The 14595-nt window shown below is 48.7% G+C and overlaps 1 protein-coding gene across 1 annotated transcript; it reads left to right on the top strand.

Moving 5' to 3' along the window:
- Window positions 1-346: 346 nt before the first annotated feature.
- Window positions 347-13427, top strand: LOC311198366 (refilin-A-like; the record flags this gene model as incomplete). Its single annotated transcript, XM_084272297.1, has 3 exons — window positions 347-690; window positions 11414-11523; window positions 13094-13427. Exons 1-3 carry the CDS (start codon window positions 481-483, stop codon window positions 13425-13427), a joined length of 654 nt encoding a protein of 217 aa, XP_084128423.1. The 5' UTR covers window positions 347-480.
- Window positions 13428-14595: the final 1168 nt, after the last annotated feature.

Genomic DNA, 14595 nt, shown 5'->3' with positions numbered 1-14595 from the left:
CGCTCCCCGGCTCCCCTCCCACCCTCTCCGGATAAATGGGCCGCCGGGAGGCGGCGGACGGGCGGACGGCGGCAGTCTGTGGACGAGAGCGGCCTGCCCGGCCCCGTTCCCCGCCGCCCCCAGCGCTCCCTGCCGGCGGGGCCGCCCCGGGGGCCGCCGCACGTAACCGGCCGCATCCCCCGCGAGGCTGGGGCGAGGGGAATCGCGCCTCTCTTCCCGTCCCCGGGGGCCGCCTGAAGGGCGGGGGGCGGCCGGGCGGGCAGGGCGCGGGGGCTGGGAGGAGGGAAGGCGGCCGGGGCAGCCCGGTCCGGCTGATGTTGGCTCTCCTCCCTGCGGCAAGCTCAGCCCGGGCTCCGGCAGGCTGGTGGCGGCGATCAGGACTCGGGGCCCACCCCCGGGCTCCTTTCCCCTTCCCTCCCTCCGCGGCGGGCGGCGCTGGAGGATTTTCTCCCGCTGCGGTCCCCTCCTTGCCCCCCAGACATGGTAGGTCACCTACAGCTGCAAGGGATGGACGAAAGCCTGAAGGAGAAGAGCCGGGAAGGCTTGCTGGACAGCCCGGACTCGGGGCTGCCCCCCAGCCCCAGCCCCCCTTTCTACTCCCTCTCGCCTGGCGAGGGCCGAGCCGGGGGCAGCAGCGGCACGGAGCCCCCGGCCCCGGGGCACCGTCGGGAGGCCAAGGACGGCAAAGTGGTAAGAGCCAAACCCCGGGCGCTGGGCTCTGTCCTCCCCGGGCCCCAGGGGGGAGAAGGACTGGCCGAGCCTCGGAGTGGGGGGCAGCCAGGAAGGGGCCGGTGCTCAGCACCTGTGCTGGTGCCCCATCGCTGTACCAGTCTGGTGCTGGCACTGCCACTGCTGTGCCCAGGAAGGGGGTTGGCTCACTGCCACCCGTGGGGGCCGGGGGAGGGGGGGGGGATGTTTAATACATACACAGAAGTGTTGGCAGTCTGGCTGGATAAACTAATGTTGTGGGAGTAAATCCCAGGTCTGAAACAGGCTCCTCCGCTTTCTTTAAGAAGAGAGAAGTGTAACTGCTTCTCAGTGCCGCTGTCCTGCCTGGTAGATACAGGTTGGAGCTGCATCCATCTGGACCGAGGCAGGGGAGTCCAGCTCCCAGCTGTGCTTCTCCTTCAGCATCCCACATTTGCCTTCTTGGGATTGTGGAGCCACGTTTGCTGGAGCCTTGGCTGAAAGAGACCAGAAACAGTCTGTTAACTCGGGGCAGGGGACAGATGTCTGTCCCGGAGCTGGTACGGGAGATGCAGGCTGGGGAAGGCTATGTGCTGCTGCCCTTTGCTGCAGTGGGTTTTGTGGCATGAGTCTGTGGGGAAGGTTTCTGGGCTGCATGGCTGAGCAGGGCAAGGTCAGGGCTTTGTAAGCTCAACACGGCTGGCAGGAGCACTGTAGAGTTTGGTTATCCTGACCCAGTGCCAGTGAAGCAGTTGACTGTGGAGTAGGATTTGGTTAGATTTATCATGACTATTATTCTGCTTTATTTTGTTTATTTCTATCCCTTAACCATAAAAGCTGTTTTAAAAACATAGAGTTCAGAGCATAAGCAATGGTGGAGGTTTTTAAAGGATGATGAAAGTTCCTCCCCAGGGATCTTTCACATTTTTTTTTAAACATCTATAAAAGCTATTTGTAGGTGTATTCAACACAGTTAATTGGCTTCTATACAGAATAAAAACTACACAGCACAAATGTTTCCACAGGAAAAATTTATCTTTGTATGGATTAGTGACAATTTATATAGACTTCTTCCCAGAAGAGACACTTTGCAATGATTTCTCACACCCTCGTTTACTTTCTCAAGTTCTAAAGCTATTTTAACATATTACTGAAAACTGCCATTTACTTCTGAACATGCCAAAACCTTCCCCATGAACAATGACTCCTTCTCACCAGACTATGGTGGGTAGGGTGTGTTAATTATGTAAAACAAATCTCAAACCCTCTAATGCTGTGGTTCCATATATGGAGCCTTACCTGCAGATGCCTGGGAGTGTGTGCCAACTTGATGGGACTGTTTATGTACAAAGAGTTACCACATGCCTCTGATTTGGCAGGACCAGGCTGTCTCTATCTATTTGTAAAATAACATGTGGGAGGAAGGTGAATGAAAGCTTGCTGGACCAGAAAACAGCTGGGGTGGAGGTGTCTGCAAAGCCTTGCAATGGGGATATGACAGCCTTCATTCCAGTAATAAGCTAGTTGGCCACTTCTCCCAAGAAAGCCCTTAGATATTGAACATGAAAGAACATAAAAGAAAAACCTTATCAAGCTCTTGCACTGCTAGGACTGACAGTTTCAGTGCCTGACTCCTGAGGAAAAAAGTTAATCCTGTGATCTGTGTAAGGCAAAATGAAGTTTTCCAGTTATAAACATTTTTACTTTGGTCAGAGGAACTGGCACTGTAGATTCTTCCAAATTTTATATGGCATTGTAACAGGATGGGTAGCCTGGGACTGCTGTCAGAGTATGGGTTTCCTACACGGATTATTTCCATGCCCTTAGTAGGTACAGAAGGTTGCTAACAGAAGATCCTAACATTGACACCAATATGACTGTATCTGGAGCGGTACAGGACCGTGCTCTTTAACTCTGACTGCAGAATAATGAAGTACATAGGAACCCTCACTCATTTATCTGTACAGAGAGTTTAGTTTCTTCCCATTTCTACCCTGCACATACTGTACTTGCAGCTGTTACTGAGAAAGCAGGAAAAATAATGGAGAGCATTGCTTGCTTCATGCTTCTAAATTTCAGTGTCTAATTAGCTTTAATCTTGCCATTTAACAAGGACTTGCAAATCTATGAACAATGATGCAATCCATGACTGTGCTTCTGTTTAACTCCACTACTCGGCTGTTCATCACAGCGTGCAGAATTGGCAAATCAATACTGCAGCTATTTGCACACCAAGGCATGCTATTTACTGGGGGGTTTTAATAGCCTATTATATTAGTGTTTGTTTTGCTTATAAACGTGACAGAGCCAGGAATGCAGCCTGTGTTGTGGAAACCCATATAGAAACCCATATATAAGTTCAGTCACTAATGGCCAGAATTCTAGTGCGTACGGCTACAATAAATTGCTGTCAGGTGAAGAAAACAACATTCCACAAGCTGAGGGAAGTATTTAATACTATTCCTTGCTCCAGACCGATCAAAACCACCAGTCTGAACCCAGTTGCATTCTTTTGCAGTCAGTTATTTTGCTCGACTTCCCAAAGATGTTGAAGGTTTTTCTCTGCTCTAGGACAGCTCTTCGCACGCAGAGTGGAATGAGATTGCATCCCCTTAGTGAAGACTTTCTCCTGTGTAAAATTCACGTTCTCCCTGCTTTGTGTTAACAACTGTGACTCTGAAAAAGTAAACTCTCTGCTCTTTAATAAGCATGACTTTGTTTCAAAGACAATGCACCATTTATTCACATTTAACCAGCCACTTTGGCTACAGTTTAGGGATCCAAGGAAATATGAAAGGCAGTTTAGGGCCAGAGTCATAAATACCACAAGTTCAACACCATTTGCATTTTACTTGTGGTCCAGGAGAAACTGACTTCTGTTTCTTCAAATAAAGTCCACATTGGGAATTTGTCAATTATTTTGTGCTTAAGTGCAAATATCCTAAAGAAAATAGAAGGTGAATTTTACCTCGTTCTGCCTTTTAAACCTGAAACGTGATTAAATTGATTCTTAGGACTTGGATTACTGAATTCCCTTGACTTTGTGTCTAATGTTGGGCCAAAAGGAACATAAATACAATGAAATAGATCTGTTAATTGTGTGCACAAAGAAGCAGTTGCTTGAAGGACAGGGAATGAAATGACATCAAGGTAGAGAGATGTGCTTGGAGTTTTCCCTGTTGTCATTGCCCTGGGATAGTTTCAGATACAGTTTTAGGTTAAAAGAACTACTTTTGGGCTCTGCTGAAATAAGTGCTATGCATTCAATAGCCTAGCTCTTAATGGGTCTCATGGGAGATCAGGATCACAGTCACTTGCAGAACTTAATCTATCATGCCTTCTTGAAGCCACAGACTTCTTGTCCTTTCCCAATGTTATTGCTGCTGCAACAAGTTCCTTCATTATTCTTTTTAAAGACTGAATATTTGTCTGTTCAACCTGCCTCATTGAGCATTGACTTCTGTAGGCCCATATCCCAGTAGATCACCTGCCAGATGAATGCCCCAACATAGGGAATTACTTACACTCAGGAGCTGTGTTGGACAGCAGTCCGGTGCCAGCATCAGTCTTGCGTGGTGTGAGGAGATTTCAGCTTCATCTTGAGTGCATCAGGAGGATACCTGGCCCCTTGGCACAACCTTCACAAGCATGATCCCAACACCGGGGTCTGGGTCAGCATGTGTGCCTGCCCAGTTGGATTTATGGCTGATACTGGGGAAAAAAAAACAAACTCCACCACTTTTCACTGACATGCTGAATTTTGAAGAGTTCTTGGGCTACAGAGCATCTCATCCTGTATTGAAAGAGCTCCAGGAAAGGGGACTGGGTGGGGAATGTGGCCATCAAAAGGTTTCTAGGCAATATCAGACTTCCAGACCTGTTAACACCAACAGTGACAGCACATACAAGAGACAGGCCCAGCCTCCCCAAGCTGAGCCAGCTTGCAGCCTGCACACAAAGCAGGTGACATGACTCTCCAAGCCCTCAGTGTCCCAGCAGCTCTGGGGAAAGCCCCAGGGCTTGTGGAGTGAGGCACCGACCTGGCACAGTGGCAAGGCTTGCCTTGGGGGTTGGTGTTTACAGCTGGGTATCCTGACCCACTTCTGAACTGCTCCCACAGGGTGGAATCCTGCAGGAATTCCCTGGGGAAGGGGTTGTTGGTGGTTTCAGTTTCATGCCTGTGTCTGCTGCCTGGCCAAGGCAAAACCCACCAGGCTGTCCCCTGTCCCTCAGTCCCTTCCAGTTCTGAACACGCACCCTTCCTCTTCCTCCCTGGTTCAATGCCAGCAGTGGAACAGCTCTGGGCCTCACCTAATTTGCAGTCTGACACAGATGTCCTTTCTGGGCAGGTCAGGGAAACAATCACGGGGGTCTCATCATCTACTCTGAGACATGTGGCTCAATCTAGGGTGGTGTCTTCTAGCTGTTTAATTTCCATTGCATCCCTGTGAAATGCTGTGGACAATAAGCAAAGCAGCACATATTTCCCACTTGAAATAGAAGAGGGAGGGAGGGAGGCAGGAAGGATGTTATTCTTTGAAATAATAAAGCCCTGCTTTCTACCTGAGGTCTGCATTTACTGTTATCACCTCCAAATATAATCTCATCCGGCTCCAGTATAAATTACTCGTGATGTGCAATACGTGAAGATATTCAGAAAATAAATGGCCTGTTAAACAAATATTGCTTATCAGCTAGAGCAGAGAATGTAAATGTGTGTCAAATAACTCAGCCAGATCTTTCATTATGGCTGTAAAGAACAGCTGAGAAAAGTGACATTTTCATGGACCTGATGTGTTACCATAGAGGGAAAATGTGGTGAGAGATTTGCTTATGCCCTGGTTAAGTCAGGAGCTGGGACTTTGGGAAGCTGTCTCCTGTTTGTAGCTCTGACCCTTGGAAAACCGTTTCCCCTTAGAGCCCCTAGAGATCTAATGCCACATCTTTGTGCCTTCCACAGAGCAACTGTAGCAAAAGGAGTCAGTCAGTTCTGGTCCTTCCTGCTCACTGGGGAAAGGGATTGGGGGCAGGGGTTCTTTCCAGTCATTTCTTTTTGGTGCTTTGCTGCCTGGAATTGGGAAGCTACAGAACAGTCAGTATCTTTCAGGCCAGTTTCTTGGCATTTTTTTTCCTCACCTTTGTTTACTATTAGATACCTCCGCTTCCCTTCTTACAAGTTACCCCCAATGAGAAGTATCTTAACAGAGCCCACTGACTCTACATAATTATTTGGGGTACACCAGCATTATTCTGCCCATTTTGTTATGGTGCTGTTACTCAGAACACTGGGATCTAAATACCCCCAGGAACGAGTCCCTGAGATGGCACTTGTGGCAGGTATGAAGCAATGACATGGAGCTAAAGGATATGTGTCTTATTATAGAAGGGGATCTTATTATTATATATAAGGGGATCTGATCAATGTTTATAACTATCTGAAGTGTGGGACATAGGGGGACATGGCCAGCCTCTTCTCAGTGTCTGTGGGGACAGGACAAGGGGTGATGGCCTCAAGTTGGAGCACAGGGAGTTCTGCACCAATATGGGAAGAACTTCATGGTGACAGAGCCTTGGGACAGGCTGCCCAGGGGGGTGTGGAGTCTCCTTCTCTGGAGAGATTCCAGCCCCGTCTGGACACCAACCTGTGTGACCTGTCCTAGTGAACCTGCTTTGGCAGGGGGTTGGACTCTGATCTCTGGAGGTCCCTTCCAACCCCTACAACTCTGTGATTCTGTGTCTGTCCTGAAGTGGGACCCCCTCATAATACTTATGCCACAGTAAAGGAAGTGCAAAATGAATTCCATTAAGCAGCCAAATTTATCTGTGTTCATCTATGTGCTACTTGAAAAAAGCAGGGTTTAGCTGTCCAGGCTGTTACATGCCTGAAAGGCATCAGAGTTGAGACAGAGAGAAAAATGCAGCCAAGCAAGAAAGCACTTCAACTTTTTAGTAATACTGTAACCCTTTGCTGGATGAAACAAATTATGTGCTGGAAAGGAAATAAAAATGATAGCACATCTAATTGGCACCTTGGCTCTGTTTCAAGGGCATAACATGCATGTGTGGGGCATGCTTTTTGATCTTTCCAGTGTCTTCCCTTTTGCCTTGCTGGACTACCAGACTCCTCCTCTCCCTGCCTGAAGATGACAGGGTTGTGGATTTTGCAGAGCTGCATCTGATAAGCAGCAGCCAAACTCCAGTTGCTGGGGAAAGGTTAATCAGGTCCCATCTGTAGGGTTTGTTCTTTGGATAGACAGACCATGACAGCTTGGTATAGAGACATGTGGGTTTCTCCTCTTCACCATGAGTGACCCCCAGTAGCGTTCAACAGCTTTGCTCCCTGCCACCCCATTGTGGCAATAAGGAAACTCACCTTGGTTTGGAAGTGTCTGGGCATCATGGAAGGATTGATAGAAATGAGCCAAGGATCATCATTTTCTCAAGGGAGCTCAGCAGTCCAGTGCTCCTCTTCTTACAGCCATCCCTGTGCAGAAGGAAAAAGAATTGAACCAGGATTTTTAATTTTTGACAGAACAGGTTTTTTGTTGTTTTTACCTTAAAACAGATTGGAAGGAGCCCATGTCAAACTCTTGCCAAAAAAGCCAGCTTTTGACACCTGCCAGGCCTGTAACATTTCAGCCCCAAAGACAAATCTTTTGGAAAGTTCATATCCCCTGTTCCATGCTTCCCAACTCCAGGTGAGATGCAGGAGCAGATATTTCATAACATCACTGGAGGTGAATCAAAACATCATCTGAAGTGCCTTTCAGTTGCTGCTGTGTAAAACCTGGGCTTGTGACCCTTTTACTCTGTGCAATAAATTCAGGTGCTTGTTTGGCGAGCAGACTGCAGGGTCTTACAGATGATCTCTGTTTTCAGACTGTGCTTTCTGAGTTATTTCCATCTTCCATGTGCAGACTTCCAGGTGACTTCAAGATTTCTCATCTGCAGCAGCAGCTCATGGTAGTAGACAAGTGTGAATCTGTAATGGTCTGTGACATGCAGTAGAAATGGCAGGTTTTGGCTTGCTGATGTCTGTAGTTGTCCCAGCTTTCTAAATGAATCAAACCAAGCCTGCAGGTCTGAAGTTGATGCTTGTTTACAGCATATGAAATGCCTTTTGCCACCCTTGGCTGCCCAGAGCAAGGCAAACTGTAAGCCACAGTGGAAATGCTCTCATCACCACTGCACCCAGAACTAACCAGGTGAAGACTTCATCCTGTTCTCACCAAATTCAGTGGCAACTTCTTGACTCTCATTGATTTCAGTTGTGCACGACAGAGCCTCCCTTTCTCCATGCACACTGGTGGTGTTTCTGCAGCATGGTCTTCTTTCCAATTCCCTGCTGTGGGACTTGGGATTTCAACAGACAGTATTTACCTCAGTGTCCCATGCTCTGTTTGAGCAGCACCTCAGCACCCAGCAGGCTGAGAAGCCTGTTCCCAGAAAAAAGCTGGGGGCCAGCAACATTCCTGCTAAGCCACAGGAAGGGCCTGGCCTCCTGTATCCTGGTCTCTAGGGATGTTTAGAGCATCAGCATATGTTAGTAAGAAGCGTGAAGGTTTATTTGCCTGGAAGCACTGAAACTGCTTCTTTAAAGCTGCGCTTCACAGATGCCCTTTGTGGAACTGGTGGGAGATCTGGATTTCTCCTGTGCTCATCTAGCAAAGCAGCTCACAGGTACTGTCCATCTGAGCTTGGTATTTGGCATTCCAGCAAGCTACTCTGGAGCTGGAAAGCAACTCAATGCCCAACCTTCCCTTGGGCCTGGCCAGTAGAAGCGAAGAAGATGCTCCATAGGCTAAACTCACAGTAAGACCACCTTGGGATGCCTGTGCAGCTCTCACCAGTGCCTCCCAGCCTTTTTTTCTGGTTGTCTAAGTTTGGGCTGAAGTTTTGGCAACATCTGTTGTTTAGAAGCTGGGACATTATTCATACCTTTAGGTTATATACCTTATATATATATAAAGTTATATATACCTTCTTCATGTTACAGGACAAGGTCTAGCTTTCTGCCCTGTGCAAATTCAGTCTTTCATCTGGGAAGCTGGAAAGTCATTTTTCTGAGCTGAGCTTTTCAAAGGGAGGAGCAGAAATCTCACCTCATCTACAAGCAGAGACCAGTTTGGGGCCTTTTGGACAAGACCTCTCCTTAAGTGGCCATGGTGTAAAAAGAGGGCAGGTTCTCAGCTGGGGTTTGCCAATGTCAGGTGTGGCCACAGGAGTAAAAAGAGAAGGAGAAGAGTCTCCTGAAGGAGGGACACATATCCCCAGCCCTTCTTCCTTCATCAGTTAAAGCAACCTGCATCTGTTTGCAGGTGAAGCCCCAAAAGCCCAGCCTGCCTGCTCTTTGCAGAGCCCATGAACACACGTGTACGTGGTGTTTGACTCCTGCACCCGCAGGAACCTCTTCTCATGCACAAGATGTCTTTGGAAAGAGCTCTGGCCATGTGCAGGCTGTTAAAAGCTGGAGATCTTGTGAACTTTGTCTGATCTAAACAATTCACTTTTCAGAAGCAAAGAGCTTTATTTATGACCAGCAAGGCTGCCCTTGCCCTTCCCTGTCAGGAGTGTTGACAGCAATGAACTTTGCCTTTTGGACAGTGTTTGGTAGTGAGGGTGAAAATAGCGTTTTGTTTTGCTTCCTCCCCCCTCCTGTGCCTACCCCCTCCAGAAGAGGGGTTGACTATTTTACATCACAGTGTCATACAGCAGTAAAGTGGAGGGATATTTCAGGATGGAAAGAGTAAATGGCTTTGTGGCTTTGGGACGTGGAATTGAAGGGCTTGGCGAGCTCAGATGAAGCAATGACATTTTTTGCCTGAGCCTAAGGCAGAAAGGCCAAGCCACCAGAGGAAACCAAACCTCAGCAAGTGTGAGCTGAGGCTGTTTCATGGGCTCAACAGAGCTTTGCTGGTTAACACCAGCTGAGGGATAACCTGGCAAGTATTTGGGGACCTGCATGGCACAACCTGCAGTACCTCTAGCCCAGCACTGCCAGTAGGAACCAGGTCACAGCTCCAGTGTTCCCTCCTGTTCCACCCACCCAGAATATTCTGGGGAAGGTGGAAAGGGGTGGTGTGGGAAGAGCAAGCCAATACAAGAGCTGTGTCCTTGGCTATCATCTGAGAGTCCTGAGATGATCTCCCTGACTTGCACTGATGAAGTACGCCTGTGGTTCTAGTACATACAGCCTACACAAGGTGGAAAATAGAAAAACACCATGAGCTTTTCAGCCATCTAGAGACATTTCAGCCCTGCACAGAGGCTGCCAGCCATGGCCTTTAGAGAGAATGTCTATCTATGTGTGTCATAAATCGCTGCCAACGGAAAAGTGGTGGCAGGGACCAAAACCCACAATGACATTTTTCCAGGAGGGCAGGATTAGGCTTAATTAGCTGCTGGGCTTGTCCAGACACCAGACACATGATCCCTATATGTGGGAACTGATGATTTAGGGCACTCCAATATAGAGATGTGGGATTTCTCATTTTTGTGGTGGACAGAGGAGCCTTGGCTGGACTGTGACAGTTTGTCAGAATTAAGTAACTTCAGGGTGTAATTAGCCTTAAAAATCCAGTTTCAATGTCATGAATTGGAGCAGCTCCATTCATTAGAAAGTCCTGGCCTGAAGCTGGTTTTCTGCATTGCAGAGGCCACACGGTGCCCAGTGTCACACCCCACACTGGGTGGTGCATGGTTAACTAGAAGGTCCCTTGGAGCTTGACAGGCATTTTTGGCATGGAGATTTCATCAACTGCAACTCTACCACTTCCCCTGATGGAGAGTGCAAGGGATGCATTGGTCTCAGCATATATATATGTGTGTGTATATAAATATATATCCCTCTTAAGTAGCTATACATCCTTTAAATCAGCAGACTTAGGCACTATCTCTGTATTAAATTGGACTTACAGCACTTTACACTGATGCAATCTGTAAGACTTGTTAATTCCTAACAGTGGAGGCAACAATCTCAGGCTAAAGAAAACCCCAAACAATTGCAATTCCTATGAGAAGCAAGCAAGGAAGGAAAGGAAGGGCTAAATTTCAACTCCACCTCAGTGTGGAGTGCCAGAGGCCTGGACAGAGTGACTTACCTGGGTGATGTGCTGGGCAGAGGGAAGTGGAGAGGCTGCTGTTGGTGAGTTGAGGGTAGCCCACTGCATCGCATCAGCCCTGGGAGCTGGAGGTCAGTCTGTGAATGGAAACAGCCACAGTGGCAGGTCACAAAGTCAAGGCATCTTAAACACCAGGCCTGTGGGAGGATGGGGGTTAATGGTCCCAGTCTCTGCTGACCACCTTAACGCTGGTTCTTTGGCAACTTGATGGTGGTCTTCCCCTTTAAGATTTCTGTGTGGAGAAGGGTGTCTTCCTCAGGGTGATGAGCACCCCGGTGACCTGGGGCCCTGCTACAAACCCAGAAAAGACAGGGATGGGGAGATGAATGATGCTCAAAGTACAAGCAAGGTGATCTTTGCTTGCATGAAGCCTGGTTGGTCCTGATCTGCCCCAGTCACCTGTTCTCATTGCCACAGAGCCTGTCACTTGCAGTGTCTCCCATGGGTCTTGGTAGATGGAGTTCAGCAAGGTTGAAGGCACTGGTGTCTCCTGCCAGTGCTAACATGCTGCTGCTGTATACTCACCTCCCAGCCACGGTGTGTTATGAACCCTGCCAGTCTCACCTGTTGTGTTTCAACACGTGCTTTCCTCTTCTTCTCTGCAGATGCCTTACCTGCTCCTGAACCCATCCATGCCAGAGATGAGGCCTCGAATGTACCCTGTGTTTTTTGGAGAAAGCATTGAAGTCAGCCCTGAGCCTGTGCAGGAAATCAGGTACAGGTGGGGTGGGGTTGGTAGGTGGGGATTGCTGTCTTTGTCCTCGTGATTGTTCTTCTGCACAGAATTAAAAGTGTTTACAAACAGGAGTCATGGTTATTCTGATGGGAAGGGAGGGACAGGTTGGAGAATGATGCCTGAAATAAAAAGACACAGCAGCAGAGGTGGAAGGGAAGAGGCCAGAACTGGAGGGAGGCTGTAAGAGAAGAAGGCTTTCCTTTCAAGACCAGCTCAAATTCCAGGCTATAAGAGAAAAGCATTGCCATCTGTAGGCTTGATGGCCTCCATTAAATAACCCGATGGTCTTTGTCCTGTTCCCTGCTGACTTGTATCCCCAGAACAAGCAACACCCTTATAATTGGCACCTGGTTTTGTTAGCCCTTCAGCAGAGAAACCAACATTAAACTAGCCCACAGAAAGCAAATCATCTCTTCATGAGGAGATGGTCTTTATAAAGCCAGTGATGGAGGTGTGCTGACCTCCTTTGGGGCTGGTGCTGCAGCCCATGGATAAACATTGGTCTCTGCTCTTCTTTTGCTGGTGTGGAATTCTCTCTGCAAACAGCACGGAGCAGTCACACACCTCTTGGGGCAGGGAGGCTGGGAGAACTGTGTACCCACTTCCCACCCCCTCAACCCATGCAAACCTCTCTCTGGAAATGTACCCCAGTAAATCTCTGCTTGCTGAGGAACTGCCAGCAGGCATGTTTTTATGGTGATTACATGGGAGTCTTGTTTTATGTGTGCTGAATGACTTGCTTACACCCTAGCTGTGCAAAATACATTACTGCAGCTCAGATTACATGCAGGCACAATCAGTCAGCCCCCCTCCGGGCAGAGGTAATGACAAGCACACACCCAGCTTTTAATCTTTTTTACGTGGAGCTGCACATTCCTTGGCTGCTGATTGCTAGAGGAACGTTTGGGGAGTGGGGAAAACACTGCTGCTCCCCATGTCCAGGGATTCTAGGAAACGCACTTTACGTGGCCTGGTTTCCATGCATCCCTTCTGGAGGCCAGCAGAGAACCTGCAGGGCAGTGACATCCCTCTTTTGTGGATTCTTCATCTGGTTGCCACTTACTTTGAGACCAGTGGCTTGGATACTGGGCAGTCATGGCCCACAACATCTCTTTGGTTCACCTGCTATTTTTGACTATTTCTTGGATTTTCTGTAGGCCTCAACAAGCAATTTCACCCATCACCTCCCAACTCTGGCCTTTGGTAGAGTTTGGGTACCTTTGTGCCCTGATGGCAGGGCAATATAGAGGAAAAACCCAAACACACTCCATGACAGTCCAAACATGCTTCTGCCAAAGGTAAAAACCTTATTTATGGCATTATTTTCCTGCCAAGGTAGAGCTTGCATGGACAAAGGGGCCTGTGGAAACAGCAGTAGGCATGCTGTGTTGGGAAGTATGTACCTCCTGACCTCAGTGTGACATCCCATGCCCATGGCCCACTAGCATCATCTATTAGCAGTTTTGGCAGGGGGTTGGACATGATGAGCTCTCGAGGTCCCTTCCAACCCCTGTGATCCTATGATTCTGTACCTCTCTGTCCTCTCTAGGTGCAATTCTGAGGTGAAGTATGACTCTGAGAAGCATTACCGGGATGACATCTTCTACGGCCCCATCCCCACCGTCACCACCTACAGCGAGACAGTCATCGCTGCTCCCAATTGCACCTGGCGGAACTACAAGTCCCAGCTGATCTTTGAGCCCCGCCAGAAGCCACTGAGGTTTCAGAGCACAACCATCATCTTCCCTAAGCGTGCCAAGAACATTTACCGGACCACCCTCAACTACAGCTTGGGTTGTGCCAAGCGTTGGTTCGCTTCCAGCGTGCAGCTGGAACTCTGCGAGGAAACCAGCCCCTGCGTCACCTACAGCGAGACCCTCTGAGCAAACCTGCCACTGGTAACCTTGTGACCTTGGGGTTGTGGCCTTTTCTGGGCCTCTGGCTGGGCCCTCGGTGATGGCGACTGAATTTTAATGGCTGGGGAGCACATCGGCTTGGGTGAGGCTGAACTGGCTGGGAGGAGCCTGGCAGGGCAGGGGATGGTTTTGATCAGTGGCAGCCTGGCTTGTATTTCGCGACGTTCCTGACGTTCATGATCTGGATTTTGGTTTTGGGGTTTTTCCCAAGCATATCTATTTTTGACTTGTGTTTAGATGAAATCAAGATGACAGAGGACACTATTACCCATAGCAGAGTGCTGCCTTCTAAGCTCTGGATGTCTTGTCTGGCATATAGGTGAGACTCACCGTAACCTTCAGAGCTATTTTGATCTCTGCAGAGGGAAGACCAGCTACAGAGTCAGTGCCCAGCCTGCCCACCATACACCAAAGCCAGGTCTGTGAGAGTTTCAATGCAGATGGGATGGTTATTTGTATCAATACATCACAGCTTGCTCCAACAGCTCATCTGGGAGGTAGCTGCAGTAGCACACCACCGCAGCCATCTCAGGTTTAACTTACTGGGAGGAGTAGCGATTGTCATCAAGAAAAAGAGGAGGAAAACAGGCACACAGTGCTCTTGCTGGCAGCTAGATGCTTACCTACCATAGCAAGGCACAGCACAACCAGGAGATGGGAGACATGCATGGCCACCTCTTCTGTGAGCCCAGCCAAGAGGGGGAGGCTGAGGAGACTCAATAGCTGAAGGGCTGTTTTCTGAAAGCAGCACCCTTCTTCAAAAGTACCGTCAGCCCAAGTGTGCCGTGCGGTTTGTTGCATCTAACACCCAGTTTACAGGGGTCTTTACACACTGCATCACAGTGAGGAGTGTAGTACAGGAAGATCCTGTCTGGCTTCAACGAAGCCAGTGCAGAAACCCACAAGCACAGTTTTTAGCCTCTCAGTATTTTCCATACCTGTGTCAGGGACAGCATCACCGGCTCGGGAGGAGCAGCAGCCAGACTTTCTCAGTGTAGACCCTGAAGTATTGAAGAGTCCAGGTTTTCCTTGATCAGCCAGGATCCAGCAATTCAGCAGGTACTTGCTGAGCTGTCTCTGCAGCAGGATCAAGAAACATAGAGCAGAAGTCACTGCAGCCATCCTAAAGTTAAAC

The sequence above is a fragment of the Gallinula chloropus genome (assembly GCF_964237585.1).
Source record: "Gallinula chloropus genome assembly, chromosome: 17".
NCBI classification, from domain to species: domain Eukaryota; kingdom Metazoa; phylum Chordata; class Aves; order Gruiformes; family Rallidae; genus Gallinula; species Gallinula chloropus.
The sequence above is the reverse complement of the archived record's forward strand: the minus strand, read 5'-3'. Positions and strand labels throughout refer to the sequence as shown.